Genomic DNA, 16,425 nt, shown 5'->3' with positions numbered 1-16,425 from the left:
CGGCATGGACACGATAGGCCGAATGGCCCCTTTCTGTGCTGTATCTTTTCTATGGTTCTATAGTAAGTGGGTTTTGATTTGTGTGGCACTGGCACCAGTACTGGGGAAAGAGAGAGTTGATCCGCTGTGACGGACTACACCTGAACCGTGCTGGGATGACAGTTCTCGTGAATCGAATAACTAGGTTGGGTGGATAGGGCTTTAAACTAAAGAGGGGGGGGGAGGGTCCTGGTGGAGAGAAACCTAGAATGCTAAAGAGAAAAGACAAAGAAGCAGTGCAGGAAAATGATTGGGGTAAGGTTAACCAGATTGTGTCAGGAAGGGACCGACCGTACAAACAAAAGACAACAAATAGGGTCCGGGTAAGAAAAAATGGTAATTAGACAAAAAGGGCCATAGTACAAAAAAATGTTAAGATGTCTAAAAATGTTTAAAAAATCAATTTAAAGGCACAACATCTGAATGCACGAAGCATTTGTAATAAGGTAGACGGATTAACAGCGCAAATAGAAGTAAACGGATATGATATAATTGCAATTACAGAGACATGGCTGCAGGGTGACCAAGGCTGGGAGCTGAATATCCAGGGGTATTCGATATTTAGGAAGGACAGGCAAAAAGGAAAAGGAGGTGGGGTGGCGTTGTTAGTAAAGGATGAAATCAGAGCAATAGTGAGAAAGGATATTGGCTCAGAAAATCAAAATGTAGAATCAGTCTGGGTGGAGTTAAAACATTCCAAGGGGCAGAAAACACTGGTGGGAATTGTCTATAGGCCTCCAAACAGTAGTGGTAATATAGGGGACGGCATCAAACAGGAAATTAGAGATGCATGTAACAAGGGTAATTCAGTAATCATGGGTGACTTTAATCTACATATAGAGTGGCCAAACCAAATTAGCAATAATACTGTGGAGGATGAATTCCTGGAGTGTGTACGAGATGGTTTTTCAGACCAGTACATTGAGGAGCCAACCAGGGAACAGGCTATCCTAGATTGGGTATTGTGCAATGAGAAGGGGTTAATTAATAATCTTGTTGTGCGGGGTCCTTTAGGGAAGAGTGACCATAACATGATAGAATTCTTCATTAAGATGGAAAGTGAAGTCGTCCAATCTGAACCTAGGGGCCTAAATCTAAACAAAGGAAACCACGAAGGTATGAGGAGTGAGTTGGCTATGATAGATTGGGAAGCTTTAGGCAATGGCTAACATTTAAGGAATGGATGCATGAATTGCAACAATTATACATTCCTTTCAGGCACAAAACACAAAAAGAAAAGCAGCCCAACCATGGCTAACAAAAGAAATTAAGGATAGTATCAGATCCAAAGAGGAATCATGTAAAGTTGCTAGAAAAAGTAGCAAGCCTGAGGTTTAGGAGAAGTTTAGAATTCAGCAAAAAAGGACCAAGAGATTGATTAAGAGGGGAAAAATAGAGTATGAGAGTAAACTTGCAAGGAACATAAAAGTGGACTGTAAAAGCTTCTATAAGTATGTAAAAAGAAAAAGATTAGTGAAGACAAATGTAGGTCCCTTACAGTCAGAAACAGGAGAATTTATAATAGGGAACAAGGAAATGGCAGAGCAATTAAACAAATACTTTGGTTCTGTCTTCACGGAAGAAGAAACAAATAACTTCCCAGAAATGCTAGGGAACTAAGGGACAAGTGAGAAGGAGGAATTAAAGGAAATTAGTATTAGTAAAAAAAATAGTACTGGAGAAATTAAAGGGTCTAAAAGCCGATAAATCCCCAGGGCCTGATAATCTGCATCCCTGAGTACTAAAAGAGGTAGCCATGGAAATAGTGGATGCATTGGTTGTCATCTTCCAAAATTCTATAGATTAAGGAACAGTTCCTGCAGATTGGAGGGTGGCAAATGTAACCCCACTATTTAAAAGAGGAGGGAGAGACAAAACAGGGAACTACAGACCAGTTAGCCTAACATCAGTAGTAGTGAAAATGCTAGAGTCTATTATAAAAGATGTGATAACAGGGCACTTAGAAAATATCAACGGGATTACACAAAGTCAACATGGATTTATGAAAGGGAAATCATCTTTGACAAACCCACTGGAGTTTTTTCAGGATGTAACTGGTAGAATAGATAAGGGGGAACCAGTGGATGTGGTTTATTTGGATTTTCAGAAGGCCTTTGATAAAATCCCACATGAGAGGTTAGTGTGCAAAATTAAAGCACATGGGATTGGGTGTAATATACTGGCATGGATTGAAAATTAGTTAACAGACAGGAAACAGAGAGTAGGAATAAATGGGTCTTTTTCGGGGTGGCAGGCAGTGACTAGTGGGGTACTGCAGGGATTGGTGCTTGGGCCCCAGCTATTCACAATATATATCAATGATTTGGATGAGGGAACCAAATGTAATATTTCCAAGACAACACAAAACTAGGTGGGATCATGAGTTGTGAGGAGGATGCAAAGAGGCTTCAAGGCGATTTAGACAAGTTGAGTGAGTGGGCAAATACATGGCAGATGCAGTATAATGTGGGTAAATGTGAAGTTATCCGCTTCAGAAGGAAAAACAGAAAGGCAGCGTATTATTTAAATGGTGATAGATGGGGAAAGGTTGATGTACAAAGGGACTTGGGTGTCCTTGTACACCAGTCACTGAAAGCAAACATGCAGGTGCAGCAAGCAGTTAGGAAGGCAAATGGTGGCCTTCATTGCAAGAAGATTTGAGTACAGGAGCAAGGATGTCTTACTGCAGTTATAAAGGGTCTTGGTGAGACCACACCTGGAGTATTGTGTGCAGTTTTAGTCTCCTTACCTAAGAAAGGAGATACTTGCCATAGAGGGAGTGCAGCGACGGTTCACCAGACTGATTCCAGGGATGGCAGAACTGTCCTATGAGGAGAGACTGGGTCGACTCGGCCTGTATTCACTCGAGTTTAGAAGAATGAGAGGGGATCTCATTGAAACATAAAATTCTGACAGGGCTAGACAGACTGGATGCAGGGAGGATGTTTCCCCTGGCTGAGGGGTCCAGAACGAGGGGTCACAGTCTCAGAATACGGGGTAGGACATTTAGGACTGAGATGAGGAGAAATTTCTTCACTCAGGGGGTGGTGGAATTCTCTACTACAGGAGGCTGTGGAGGCCAAGTCACTGAATATATTTAAGAAGGAGCTAGATAGATATCTAAACACAAAAGGCATCAAGGGGAATGGGGAGAGAGCGGGAATATGGTATTGAGATAGAGAATCAGCTATGATCATATTGAATGGCGGAGCAGGCTCGAAGGGCCGAATGGCCTACTCCTGCTCTTATTTTCTAAGTTTCTAAGATGGAGATAAACTGTTTCCACTGGCAGAAGTGTCGGTAACCAGAAACGGCAGAGTCCACTGGATACAGCAAAGGCTATGGGCCCTGACAATATCCTGGCTGTAGTGCTGAAGACTTGTGCTCCAGAACCAGCTGCGCCTCTGGCCTAGCTGTTCCAGTACAGCTACAACACTGGCATCTACCCGACAATGTGGAAAATTGCTCAGGTATGTCCTGTCCACAAAAAGCAGGACAAATCCAATCCGGCCAATTACCACCCCATCAGTCTACTCTCAATCATCAGCAAAGTGATGGAAGGTGTCGTTGACAGTGCTATCAAGTGACACTTACTCATCAATAACCTGCTCACCGATGCTCAGTCTGGGTTCCGCCAGGACCACTCACCTCCAGACCTCATTACAGCCTTGGTCCAAACATGGACAAAAGAATTGAATTCCAGAGGTGAGGTGAGAGTGACTGCCCTTGACATCAAGGCATTTGACTGAGTGTGGCACCAAGGAGCCCTAGTAAAATTGAAGTCAATGGGAATCAGACAGAAAACTCTCCAGTGGCTGGAGACATATGTAGCACAAAGGAAGATGGTAGCGGTTGTTGGAGGCCAATCATCTCAGCTCCAGGACATTGCTGCAGGAGTTCCTCAGGGCAGCTGCTTCATCAATGACCTTCCCTCCATCATAAGATCAGAAATGGGGATGTTCGCTGATGATTGCACAGTGTTCAGTTTCATTCGCAACCCCTCAGATAATGAAGCAGTCCGTGCCCGCATGCAGCAAGACCTGGACAACATCCAGCCTTGGGCTGATAAGTGGCAAGTAACATTCGTGCCAGACAAGTGCCAGGCAATGGCCATCTCCAACAAGAGAGAGTCTAACCCTCTCCCCTTGACATTCAACGGCATTCCCCACCATCAACATCCTGGGGGTCACCATTGACCAGAAACTTAACTGGACCAGCCATATAAATACTGTGGCTACAAGAGCAGGTCAGAGGCTGGGTATTCTGCGGTGAGTGACTCACCTCCTGACTCCCCAAAGCCTTTCCACCATCTACAAGGCACAAGTCAGGAGTGTGATGGAATACTCTCCACTTGCTTGGATGAGTGCAGCTCCAACAACACTCAAGAAGCTCAACACCATCCAGGACAAAGCAGCCAGCTTGATTAGCACCCCATCCACCACCCTAAATATTCACTCCCTTCACCACCGCCGCACTGTGGCTGCAGTGTGTACCATCCACAGGATGCACTGCAGCAACTCGCCAAGGCTTCTTCGTCAGCATCTCCCAAACCTGCAACCTCTATCACTAGAAGGACAAGGGCAGCAGGCACATGGGAACAATGCCCCCTGCACGTTCCCCTCCAAGTCACACACCATCCCGACTTGGAAATATATTGCCGTTCCTTCATCGTCGCTGGGCCAAAATCCTGGAACTCCCTACCTCACAGCACTGTGGGAGAACCTTCACCACATGGACTGCAGCGGTTCAAGAAGGCAGCTCACCACCACCTTCTCAAGGGCAATTAGGGATGGGCAATAAATGCTGGCCTTTCCAGCGACGCCCACATCCCATGAATGAATAAAAAACCCCACAGATTTAAGGTAATTGGCAAAAAGGCCAGGAGGGAGACGAGGAGAATTTTTTTTATGCAGTGAGTTGTTATGATCTGGAATGTTCTGCCTGAAAGGGCGGTGGAAGCAGATTCAATAATAACTTTCAAAAAGGAATTGGATAAATACGTGAAGGGGAAAAATTTGCAGGGCTACAAGGAACGAGCAGGGGAATGGGACTAATTGGATAGCTCTTTCAAAGAGCCGGCATAGGCACGATGGGCCAAATGGCCTCCTCCTGTGCTGTAAGATTCTATGATGAATGTAACAGATAATTTTTGCCCCTCACAGTCAATCTGTGTTTTTGCTGAAGCTCTCACTGATGTAAAACAGGATGTTGAGATGCCAGTGACGGACTGGGGTGGACAAATGTAAGGAATCTTACAACACCAGGTTATAGTCCAACAGTTTTATTTGATAATCACAAGCTTTCGAAAGCTTGTGATTTTCAAATAAAACTGTTGGACTATAACCTGGTGTTGTAAGATTCCTAATGATGTAAAACAGCAGCAGGGAGGCCTCCCTCCCAACAATCGTATCTCTAATGATCAGCACTTTGAACAGCTGGTCATGGGCCCCGCCGCGGACCTGACGGAATGATCGTGACCCCTGGCCAACGTGGGCAGTGCCTCGGGATGAGGCCTGAGTCATCGAGGGGTCCGACCTCCTTTACATTTGATCGGCAATCTGCAAATGTTCAACCAGCACTGACAGGCGCTGGCCAATCGCGGTGGGCAGAGAATCCAGCCAAGCTGGAAGTTGTATCTGCAGGAAAGGCGAGGGAATCGCGTGGGGGTGAGGGCGCTCTTGGTGGGTGCAGCACCCTGCTAAGAGAGAGATAAAGAAAGAACGAACGAACTTGTATTTATATCACGCCTTTCATGACCACAGGACATTCCAAAGCGCTTCACAGCCAATGAAGCATTTTTGAAGTGTAGTCACTGTTGTAATGTGGGAAATGCGGCAGCCAATTTGCATACAGCAAGATCCCACAAACAGCAATGTGATAATGACCAGATAATCTGTTTTAATAATGTTGGTTCAGTGATAAATATTGTCCTGGACACCAGGAGAACTCCCCTGCTCTTCTTCCAATAGTGCCATTGGATCTTTTAGGTCCACCTGAGAGGGCAGACGGGGCCTCGGTTTAACATCTCAACCGAAAGACGGCATCTCCAACAGTGCTGGACTGATCAGTGTTGTCTGTCAGTGTCTCTCTGTGAGACTACTGATCAGTGCTCAAGTCTCTGGGGTGGGACTTGAACCCACAACCTTCTGACTCAGCATTAACCCCTTGTGTATATATTTATATGTAAAAGGTAAATTATTTCTACATGAACAACAACATACAAAATTTATCATTTTTGTATAAATACCCAGGGATCCAATGAAAATGGCGAAAGCATTAACCTGAGGGTTGCTGGTCAATACTCGGGCGAACCGTGCGGGATTTATACCGTATCGCTCCAGGTTAGCATCACTCAGCACAATGACAAAATGTTCATCTGCCTCTTCCCTGGCGATCTCCTGGATGGCATGTTCTGTTCCTTCGAGAGTGTGGTCACCACTCATACAAAACTGGGCGTGGGCATGCATCATCTAAAGGAGGAAGGCAGCGTCAGACCGCACACACAATCTCTACAAAAACAGACTACGGGTCCTAATCATGTTCAAATTGGGGTTGTAAATGAACTAGAGCTTTCACACTCCGCTGCCGAAGGTTTGTGCAACAGACTTACAAACACACCTGTGACTATTTACAAATGTTCAAAAAAAGTCATCTTTGGAGATCACTTCTTCCAACATTAGTTACAAATCAACTGCTAATCCTAGTCATCTGTGACTGGATCAGTGCTGTCTGTTAGTGTCTGTGACTCCTGATCAGTGTTGTTTATCAGTGTCTCTGTGACTCCTGATCAGTGCTGTCTGTCAGTGTCTCTGTGACTCCTGATCAGTGCTGTCTGTCAGTGTCTCTGTGACTCCTGATCAGTGCTGTCTGTCAGTGTCTCTGTGACCGATCAGTGCTGTCTGTCAGTGTCTCTGTGACTCCTGATCAGTGCTGTCTGTCAGTGTCTCTGTGACCGATCAGTGCTGTCTGTCAGTGTCTCTGTGACTCCTGATCAGTGCTATCTGTCAGTGTCTCTGTGACCGATCAGTGCCGTCTGTCAGTGTCTCTGTGATTCCTGATCAGTGCTGTCTGTCAGTGTCTCTGTGACCGATCAGTGCCGTCTGTCAGTGTCTCTGTGATTCCTGATCAGTGCTGTCTGTCTGTGTCTCTGTGATTCCTGATCAGTGCTGTCTGTCAGTGTCTCTGTGATTCCTGATCAGTGCTGTCTGTCAGTGTCTCTGTGATTCCTGATCAGTGCTGTCTGTCAGTGTCTGTGACTCCTGATCAGTGCTGCCTGTCAGTGTCTCTGTGACTCCTGATCAGTGCCGTCTGTCAGTGTCTCTGTGACTCCTGATCAGTGTTGTCTATCAGTGTCTCTGTGACCGATCAGTGCCGTCTGTCAGTGTCTCTGTGACTCCTGATCAGTGTTGTCTGTCAGTGTCTCTGTGACTCCTGATCAGTGCTGCCTGTCAGTGTCTCTGTGATTCCTGATCAGTGCTGTCTGTCAGTATCTCCGTGATTCCTGATCAGTGCTGTCTGTCAGTGTCTGTGACTCCTGATCAGTGCTGTCTGTCAGTGTCTCTGTGACCGATCAGTGCTGTCTGTCAGTGTCTCTGTGATTCCTGATCAGTGCTGTCTGTCAGTGTCTGTGACTCCTGATCAGTGCTGTCTATCAGTGTCTCTGTGACTCCTGATCAGTGCTGTCTATCAGTGTCTCTGTGACCGATCAGTGCTGTCTGTCAGTGTCTCTGTGACTCCTGATCAGTGCAGTCTGTCAGTGTCTCTGTGACTCCTGATCAGTGCTGTCTGTCAGTGTCTCTGTGACTCCTGATCAGTGCTGTCTGTCAGTGTCTCTGTGACTCCTGATCAGTGCTGTCTATCAGTGTCTCTGTGACCGATCAGTGCCGTCTGTCAGTGTCTCTGTGATTCCAGATCAGCGCTGTCTGTCAGTGTCTCTGTGACCGATCAGTGCTGTCTGTCAGTGTCTCTGTGATTCCTGATCAGTGCTGTCTGTCAGTGTCTCTGTGAACGATCAGTGCTGTCTGTCAGCGTCTCTGTGAACGATCAGTGCTGTCTGTCAGCGTCTCTGTGAACGATCAGTGCTGTCTGTCAGCGTCTCTGTGAACGATCAGTGCTGTCTGTCAGTGTCTCTGTGACTCCTGATCTGTGCTGTCTGTCAGTGTCTCTGTGACTCCTGATCAGTGCTGTCTGTCAGTGTCTCTGTGACTCCTGATCAGTGCTGTCTGTCAGTGTGTCTCTGAACACTGAATGGAAGTCACAGAGGGTGAATTGGGAGTCACAGAGGAAGTCTGGTAGACAGTATTGATTGGGAATAACCAAGGGAGACTGGTAGACAGTATTGATTGGGAATCACAGGGGGAGACTGACAGACAGTATTGATTGGGAATCACAGGGGGAGACTGACAGACAGTATTGATTGGGAATCACAGGGGGGGACTGACAGACAGTATTGATTGGGAATCACAGGGGGGGACTGACAGACAGTATTGATTGGGAATCACAGGGGGAGACTGACAGACAGTATTGATTGGGAATCACAGGGGGAGCCTGACAGACAGTATTGATTGGGAATCACAGGGGGAGACAGACAGACAGTATTGATTGGGAATCACAGAGGGAGACTGACAGACGGTATTGATTGGGGCACATTTAGCAGAGACCAGCAAATAGCATGATCAGGAGTCACAGTGGGGAGATCGAGAGATGACAAGGGACTTAGAGTCAGAGGATAACATGTGATGTTGGGCCAGGTGTCTGTACTGTACCTACAGGTGGCCTGATAGAGCTGGAGAGAGCCGCAGGAGAGAGCCGTGGGAGACAGCCACGGGGCCAGTAACAGATATTTTCAAATATCCCAGACTGTGCTGCGTCCCAAACTTTGAAAGATGGAGATTCCTCTAAACCGAATCCATTCAATGACACAATCTAAGCAGCGTTTTTTAAAATATGCACAGCTGCTTTATTTTTTACTGTGTTAAGGCTGCATCCTTATTGCCTGTTACAGTAGTTGGACCAAGTTCACCTGCTCCCCAAGGGACTGTGGATGCTGGTTCTATTGAAATTTTCAAGAGTGAGGTCGATATATTTTTGTCGGGTGAGGTAAGGGATATAGAGCAAAGGCAGGTAAACGGAGGTGAGCAATGATCTGACTGAATGGCAGCACAGGTTTGAGGGGCTGAATGGCCTCCTCCTGTTCCTATGCCTCATAAGCCATACACTCCCTCTATGCTGTCAGAGCTGCAGCTTACAGAGTAGTTGATGGGTGGGCTACTTTGGTCCAGATCGGGCGTCCGACTCAGTGAACCTCTACAACAGGAACCGACTTCAGCGACAATTAAATAACAAAAAAAATTACCTTCATAGTCTGCAGTCTCTCCTTGTTGTTTTTGGGAATCTTTTCACTCCTGACTAACTCGATGTTGAATCCATCCCCTGAGTGACCAACAATGTCGTACTAAAGAGATAAAACAGACCATCAGATGGAGTAAACGCTGGATGTGCCTCCGGGGTAATGGTGCAATTGAAAGAACCGGAAGAGTGTCGTTCAGGAATCCCGGCATTTAGTATAAACTCCTGAAGGAAACAGGATTGTGTTGCAAACTTGATCTGTTCTGATTTTAACTCCCTGTGACACTTCCATTATCGTTAAAGGCAAGTAAACAAACGGCTGCAGCTACTTACAACAATAAAGGGGGTGCAGGAACAGAGAGAGCTGGGGGTTCACATACACAAGTCTTTGAAAATAGCAGGTGTAACCGAAAACACACCTCTTACTATATGTTATAGAATCATAGAATCATAGAAGTTACAACATGGAAACAGGCCCTTCGGCCCAACATGTCCATGTCGCCCAGTTTATACCACTAAGCTAGTCCCAATTGCCTGCACTTGGCCCATATCCCTCTATACCCATCTTACCCATGTAACTGTCCAAATGCTTTTTAAAAGACAAAATTGTACCCGCCTCTACTACTGCCTCTGGCAGCTCGTTCCAGACACTCACCACCCTTTGAGTGAAAAAATTGCCCCTCTGGACCCTTTTGTATCTCTCCCCTCTCACCTTAAATCTGTGCCCCCTCGTTATAGACTCCCCTACCTTTGGGAAAAGATTTTGACTATCGACCTTATCTATGCCCCTCATTATTTTATAGACTTCTATAAGATCACCCCTTAACCTCCTACTCTCCAGGGAAAAAAGTCCCAGTCTGTCTAACCTCTCCCTGTAAGTCAAACCATCAAGTCCCGGTAGCATCCTAGTAAATCTTTTCTGCACTCTTTCTAGTTTAATAATATCCTTTCTATAATAGGGTGACCAGAACTGTACACAGTACTCCAAGTGTGGCCTCACCAATGCCCTGTACAACTTCAACAAGACATCCCAACTCCTGCATTCAATGTTCTGACCAATGAAACCAAGCATGCCGAATGCCTTCTTCACCACCCTATCCACCTGTGACTCCACTTTCTGGAACGATAGGGATTATAAGGACAGATCAGACTCGGACACATGTTTTCGGGCTCAACTGTATTGTGTTTAATAAGATTAACAATAACACTAGTAAACAGTACAACCCTGGTTTATCCAATAAGCCCTACCACGGCCTATTAAGAGAACCCTCCCATGAAATAAACTAACACAGGACCCCCCCCCACCAACCCCAGCACTAAAACCCTCGGTTTGGTTGGGACTTACAATCACCCCCTCACACAGCTAAGTGGTCCTGTGCGTGTGTAGGCGCAGGCAATATGCTCACCCCGATTGTCCGTTGCCTTGCTTGCAGTTTCTTCCTGCACGACTCGCTCCTGGTTCCATACTGCCGACGGAGTATCCAAGTTCCAGTTTGAGTCGAGGTCCATTGATGAGGGATGAAGAGCAGCGCTCAGCTTCTGGCGGTGTTCCATTGAATCGAGCAGAGCCCCACTTGGGAGACTCGCTGAGAGAGACCACCAGAACCGACACAATACTGATCGATGTATTGATCAGGTGATCTGTCTGCCCCCCCCCGGTGGCCTGGAGTGACTCACAACCTTTAAATCTTTGTAAAAAATGCTATTTTGTTTTCCCGCTCCCAGGCCTTGCACCTGGAGAGACAATGGGTGCTGATTACTGGGTGTCTGTCGTTTCCTGAGTTGATGGCCCCCATTAGCAGGTAATGGGTTTCGATCTCAAACCAATCTTACTTAACTGGCTTCTCTCCTGGAAGACAATGGCCCGGCCATCTCCTGCCTTCCACCAGTTTCAGTTGGGACTGAGTGTCTCTGAGTTACCTCTCGGGGTATTGTTCTCAATAATCATGTTAAATAGTGATGACGTCAATCGGCTTGGGTTCCCTTCCGCCCAGCCTGTCAGTGTGAAATGTCCGTTTGTATATGAATGCACCTTAGTGAGGTTAGTCTGGCTCGAAACTCCTGCCAGTCAATCCTATTCCCAAATCACTCTCACAAGCTTGCCAAACAGTATAGTTCTTTCTTGGGGGTATTGGATTTAAAATATAATTCATAAAAATGGCCAGAACGCTGGTGCTACACAGGACAAGTTCATAAAGCTGTTAAAAAAGCACCCGGAACCTGGGCTTTATAAGCAGAGGCATAGAGTATAAAAGCAAAGAAGTTATGCTGAACCTTTATAAATCACTGCTTGGATCTCAGCTGGAGTATTGGCCCAGATTTAGCTGGAATCTTGCGACGTGCCCCATTAGTTAGACTTTTTCCCTCCCCCTCAGCTCATTGTTTTACCCTGTAAGTTGCTGGAAGTGCGAGCTGATAAATGGGGCAACTGGGCATCTGGGACCTTGGTGAATGATGGGAACAACAGTCTATCTCCTTGGCCAATGAGATTTAAGGATAGAGAAAGAAACAGAGGAATGATGGAGAAGGAAATAGGGTGAATTAGAGTCAAATCAGGTACAGAAAGAGAAATAAAGAGAGGGAAAGAAAGATTGGATTGAGAGAGAGAAAAAAAGAGACAGAAAGGAAAAGCAAGAAAAAAATTTAAATTTTAAATTTTAAAAATCTCTGACAACAAGTTACTGCCTGTAGGAGTGAGACTCCACAATTTAAACTGTTCCCTTTCTGGGCCAGAGAGATTGAGCGGCATTGCAGGAACATAAATCTCCTCATTAAACGGGTCCTTACGCTATTAAGTACCAGCCCTAACTTTCTGTGGCGAGTTTAGTGGCAATTAATGCGCAAATGCAGCAATTTCATGAAATGCATGGGGAGGCTGAGGGCGAGCTGCTGTTTTCACGAGGCCAACAGCGGAGTGGCGCAAACTGACCAGCAACTTGTGGCGATTCGCAATTCACGGGGTATCTCTTCCTCGCCACAAGTCGCTGGGGTATTTACACATTAATAACGGCGAGCGCCATTAATCTGGCCATTATTTTGCCAGCAAATTCTGGCCGATTAAGTTTAAAAAAGGGTTGCTGGGCACTGCTGAAGTAGATGGTCCCATTAAGTAACTCGGTGGTGTCCGGGGCAAATCTCCGGTGATACTCCAGAATCTAATAACCTTCCTCCAAAAGCTGCTGGGTGGATAGTACACATAATGTCTGCACATTTTACTGACAATCTCATGAGAATTTGATTGGGGCCAGAATGTGCTGACTGAATAATCCTGCCAGGGTTTGTTGTCCTTCTCTCACTGAGGTGAAATGACTGGGATTTTAGTGCTGTGTGATCATGAATATTGATAAAAACAGAATGACTGCTCCTGCCTCTACCATGTCCCTGGACTGCGGTCACTCTATACGGCACTAGGTTTTAATTGGATGGCAATCCAATAAATTCTTCTCTGTTTTGTGACATTCTTTTAGCTACCAATATGTTTCAAAAGCACCCATTGACTTTTAATCAAATGAGGACATGCTTTCTGTCTCAGCCTGACTCTGCTTCAGTTAAAGTGTTAGCTGTGTCTCAGTTGGTAGCACTCTCACCTCTGAGTCAGAAGGTCACTGGGTTCATAGTCCCACTCCAGGGACTTGAGCACATGATCCATTCTGACTCTCCAGTGCAATACTGAGGGAATGCTGCACTGTCAGAGGTGGTGTCTTTCAGGTGAGATATTAAACCAAGTCTGCCCTCTCAGGTGGATGTAAAAAATCCCATGGCTCTATTTTGAAGATGAGCAGGCAGTTCTCCCAGTGTCTTGGCCAATATTTATCACTCAACGAACATCACTGAAATAGGTTATCAGGTTATTTACCTGCTTGCTGTTTGTGGGACCTTGCTGTTCACAAATTGTTACGTTTCCTACATTACAACAGTGACTGTACTTCAAAAATACTGCATTGGCTGTGAAGTGCTTTGGGATGTGCTGAAGTCAGTGAAAGGTGCTATGGAAATGCAAGATCTTTTTGACTTTTCTTTAAAGGTTTTAAACTGGGATCTCTAAACTAAACCCTTCCATACACTCTTGTCACTGACATTGAACATGCATTCATACAGGCTCAATTTCTCTAAATTAAGTTTCTGCTCTGTCTTAAGCCCTTGAATCGTTTTTCAGCCCTTACTCCTCCAGGTCACGTTGTGTATGTTACCATTGGCCACTTTTAAATCCATGCAAACCCACATGCTCTCCTGAGATTCGTCCTTGTTCCTTCCTTCCTTGCTACCTTCTGTGCTATTGCCCCAGTGTACTCATCCCAGGCAGCTTCAGCAGATAAGGCTCTCTATCCTGTCTGATGCCATCATTCTCCTTTCCATCCCCATCTAGACGATTGCTCCTAGGAACATAGGAACAAGAGTAGGCCATTCAGCCCCTCGAGTCTGTTTTGCCATTCAGTGAGATTCAAGGTTGATCTGTACCTTAACTCCATCTACCTGCCTTGGTTCTATAACCCTTAATACCCTTGTCTGACAAAAATCTATCAACCCCTATCCTCTTCTCCATCCTGTAATTATTACAATGCGCCTCTAGCTGTATAATAATTATACAGAGAGGAGGCTCCAGAGTAAACAGTAACCTATTACCACACGTCTCTTATTCAGCGATCTCACAGGAAGAATCGTTTTGCATCTGCCTCGTGCACTTGCTGAGCTAAAGAACCAAAGTGTGTCAATAAAGGACCTGATGCAGCTGAGCCTGGGTGGGATCACTGAGCACCTACTTCACAGTGCAATATGTACATAATAGAACTGATTCACTTAAAGATGGGCTTGTTTAGATTCAATGGACTACAGGGCATCCAATCTGGGTGTTCTGGCTCCATCAGTTACATGTGACTATTAATTCCATTCAAACAGCCTCACACCAACATAGAATCGTAGAAACAGGCCATTTATCCCATCAAATCGTACGCTGGTTTGTATCCCCATCAACCACCCAGTATGATCCTTCTCTCCTTATACTTCTTGTAGAAGCTAAACAAGAACAGTTACAAATTGGACAGCCAGAAAAAAGCCACATTCTCTTCAAACTCCCAATCTCATTTGGAAGTCATTTTCGCTCCTGATCAGGTTCTTTACAGTAATGCAGTTTTCTTTTCTGATTCAGTGTTATGATGGTGGGAATTTGAAGAGAACATCAGCGGCAGTTCAAAAAAGTTTTATGCGTGCGTGTATGTTCATGAGTGTGCAGCATGTGTGTGTATATGTGAGGGGGCATGTGTATGGGTCAATGTGTGTGTCTGTACATTGGGGTGCGTGTGTCTGTAGGTTGGGGAGCGTTTGTGTGTGACTACATTGGGGTGTGCATGTGTAGGTTGGGGGGTGTGTCTGTGTAGGTTGTGGGGTGTCCGTGTAGGTTGGGGCGCGTGTGTGCATCATAATATCATAGCAGGTACAGCACAGAAGGAGGGCATTCGGCCCATCGTGCCTGTGTCGGCTCTTTGAAAGAGCTATCCAATTAGTCCCATTCCCCTGCTCTTTCCCCATAGCCCTGTAAATTTTTTCCCTTCAAGTATTCATCCAATTCCCTTTTGAAAGTTATTATTGAATCTGCTTCCACCACCCTTTCAGGCAGTGCATTCCAGATCACAACAACTCACTGCGTAAAATAATGTTTCCTCATGTTGCCTCTGGCTCTTTTGCCAATCACCTTAAATCTGTCTCCTCTGGTTACCGACCCTTCTGCCACTGGAAACAGTTTCTCCTTATTTACTCTATCAAAATCTTTCATGATCTTCAACACCTCTATCAAATCTCCCCTTAACATTCTCTGTTCTAAGTGGAAAAATCCCAGTTCCTCCAATCTATCCACATAACTGAAGTCCCTCATCCCTGATACCATTCTGGCAAATCTCTTCTGTAAGCTTTCGAAGGCCTTGACATCCTTCCTGAAGTGTGGTGTCCAGAATTGAACACAATCCTCCAGCTGAGGCCTAACCAGTGATTTATAAAAGTTTAGCGTAACTTCCTTGCTTTTGTACTCTATGCCTCTATTAATAAAGCCAAGGATCCCATATGCTTTTTAACAGCCTTCTCAACTTGTCCTGCCACCTTCAAAGATTTGTGTATGTGCACCCCGAGGTCTCTCTGTTCCCTTTAAAATTATACCATTTAGTTTATATTGCCTCTCCTCATTCTTCCTACCAAAATGCATCACTTCACACTTCTCTGCGTTAAATTTCATCTGCCATGTGTCTGCCCATTTCACCAGTCTGTCCATGTCCTCCTGAAGTCTGTTACTATCCTCCACATTGTTTACTACATTTCCGAGTTTCGTGTTATTTACAACCTTGAAATTATGCTTTCTATACCCAAGACCAGGTCATTAATATATATCAAAAAGAGCAGTGGTCCTAATACTGACCCCTGGGGAACACCACTGTATACTTCTCTCCAGTGTGAAAAACAACCATTCACCACTACTCTCTGCTTTCTGTCTCTTAACCAATTTTGTATCCACGCTGCCACTGTCCCTTTAATCACGTGGGCTTTAATTTTGCTAACACGTCAATTATGTGGTACTTTTTCAAATGCCTTTTGAAAGTCCATATACACAACATCAATCGCATTACCCTCATCAACCCTCTCCGTTACTTCATCAAAGAACTCAATCTGTTGGTTGTGTGTGTAGGTTGGAGTGTGTGTAGGTTGGAGTGTGTGAGTGTGTGTGTAGGTTGAGGCGTGTAGGTCGGGGTGAGTGTATGTATGTAGGTTGGGGTGAACGTATGTGTAGATCGAGTGAGTGTGTGTAAGTTGGGGTGAATGTGTGTGTAGGTCAGGGTGAGAGCGTGTAGGTCACGGTGAGAGCGTGTAGGTCAGGGTGAGAGCGTGTAGGTCAGGGTGAGAGCGTGTAGGTCAGGGTGAGAGTGTGTAGGTCAGGGTGAGAGTGTGTAGGTCAGGGTGAGAGTGTGTAGGTCAGGGTGAGAGTGTGTAGGTCAGGGTGAGAGTGTGTAGGTCAGGGTGAGAGTGTGTAGGTCAGGGTGAGAGTGTGTAGGTCAG

The 16,425-nt window shown here is 45.6% G+C and overlaps 1 protein-coding gene across 1 annotated transcript in view; it reads right to left on the bottom strand.

The window, feature by feature from the left end:
* LOC137326888 (von Willebrand factor A domain-containing protein 8-like) overlaps window positions 1-16,425 on the bottom strand; it is a 49,661-nt gene that overhangs the window by 11,421 nt on the left and 21,815 nt on the right. Inside the window, exons 3-4 of the mRNA XM_067992270.1 lie at window positions 9,395-9,493; window positions 6,321-6,509 (exon numbers count right to left, since the gene is read on the bottom strand). Of these exons, the coding sequence (XP_067848371.1) occupies window positions 6,321-6,509; window positions 9,395-9,493 (288 nt within the window). The remainder of the gene's footprint in view (window positions 1-6,320; window positions 6,510-9,394; window positions 9,494-16,425) is intronic.

Source organism: Heptranchias perlo, chromosome 11, assembly GCF_035084215.1.
Source record: "Heptranchias perlo isolate sHepPer1 chromosome 11, sHepPer1.hap1, whole genome shotgun sequence".
Taxonomy (NCBI): Eukaryota; Metazoa; Chordata; class Chondrichthyes; order Hexanchiformes; family Hexanchidae; genus Heptranchias; species Heptranchias perlo.
This window is presented reverse-complemented; position numbering and strand designations above follow the sequence as displayed.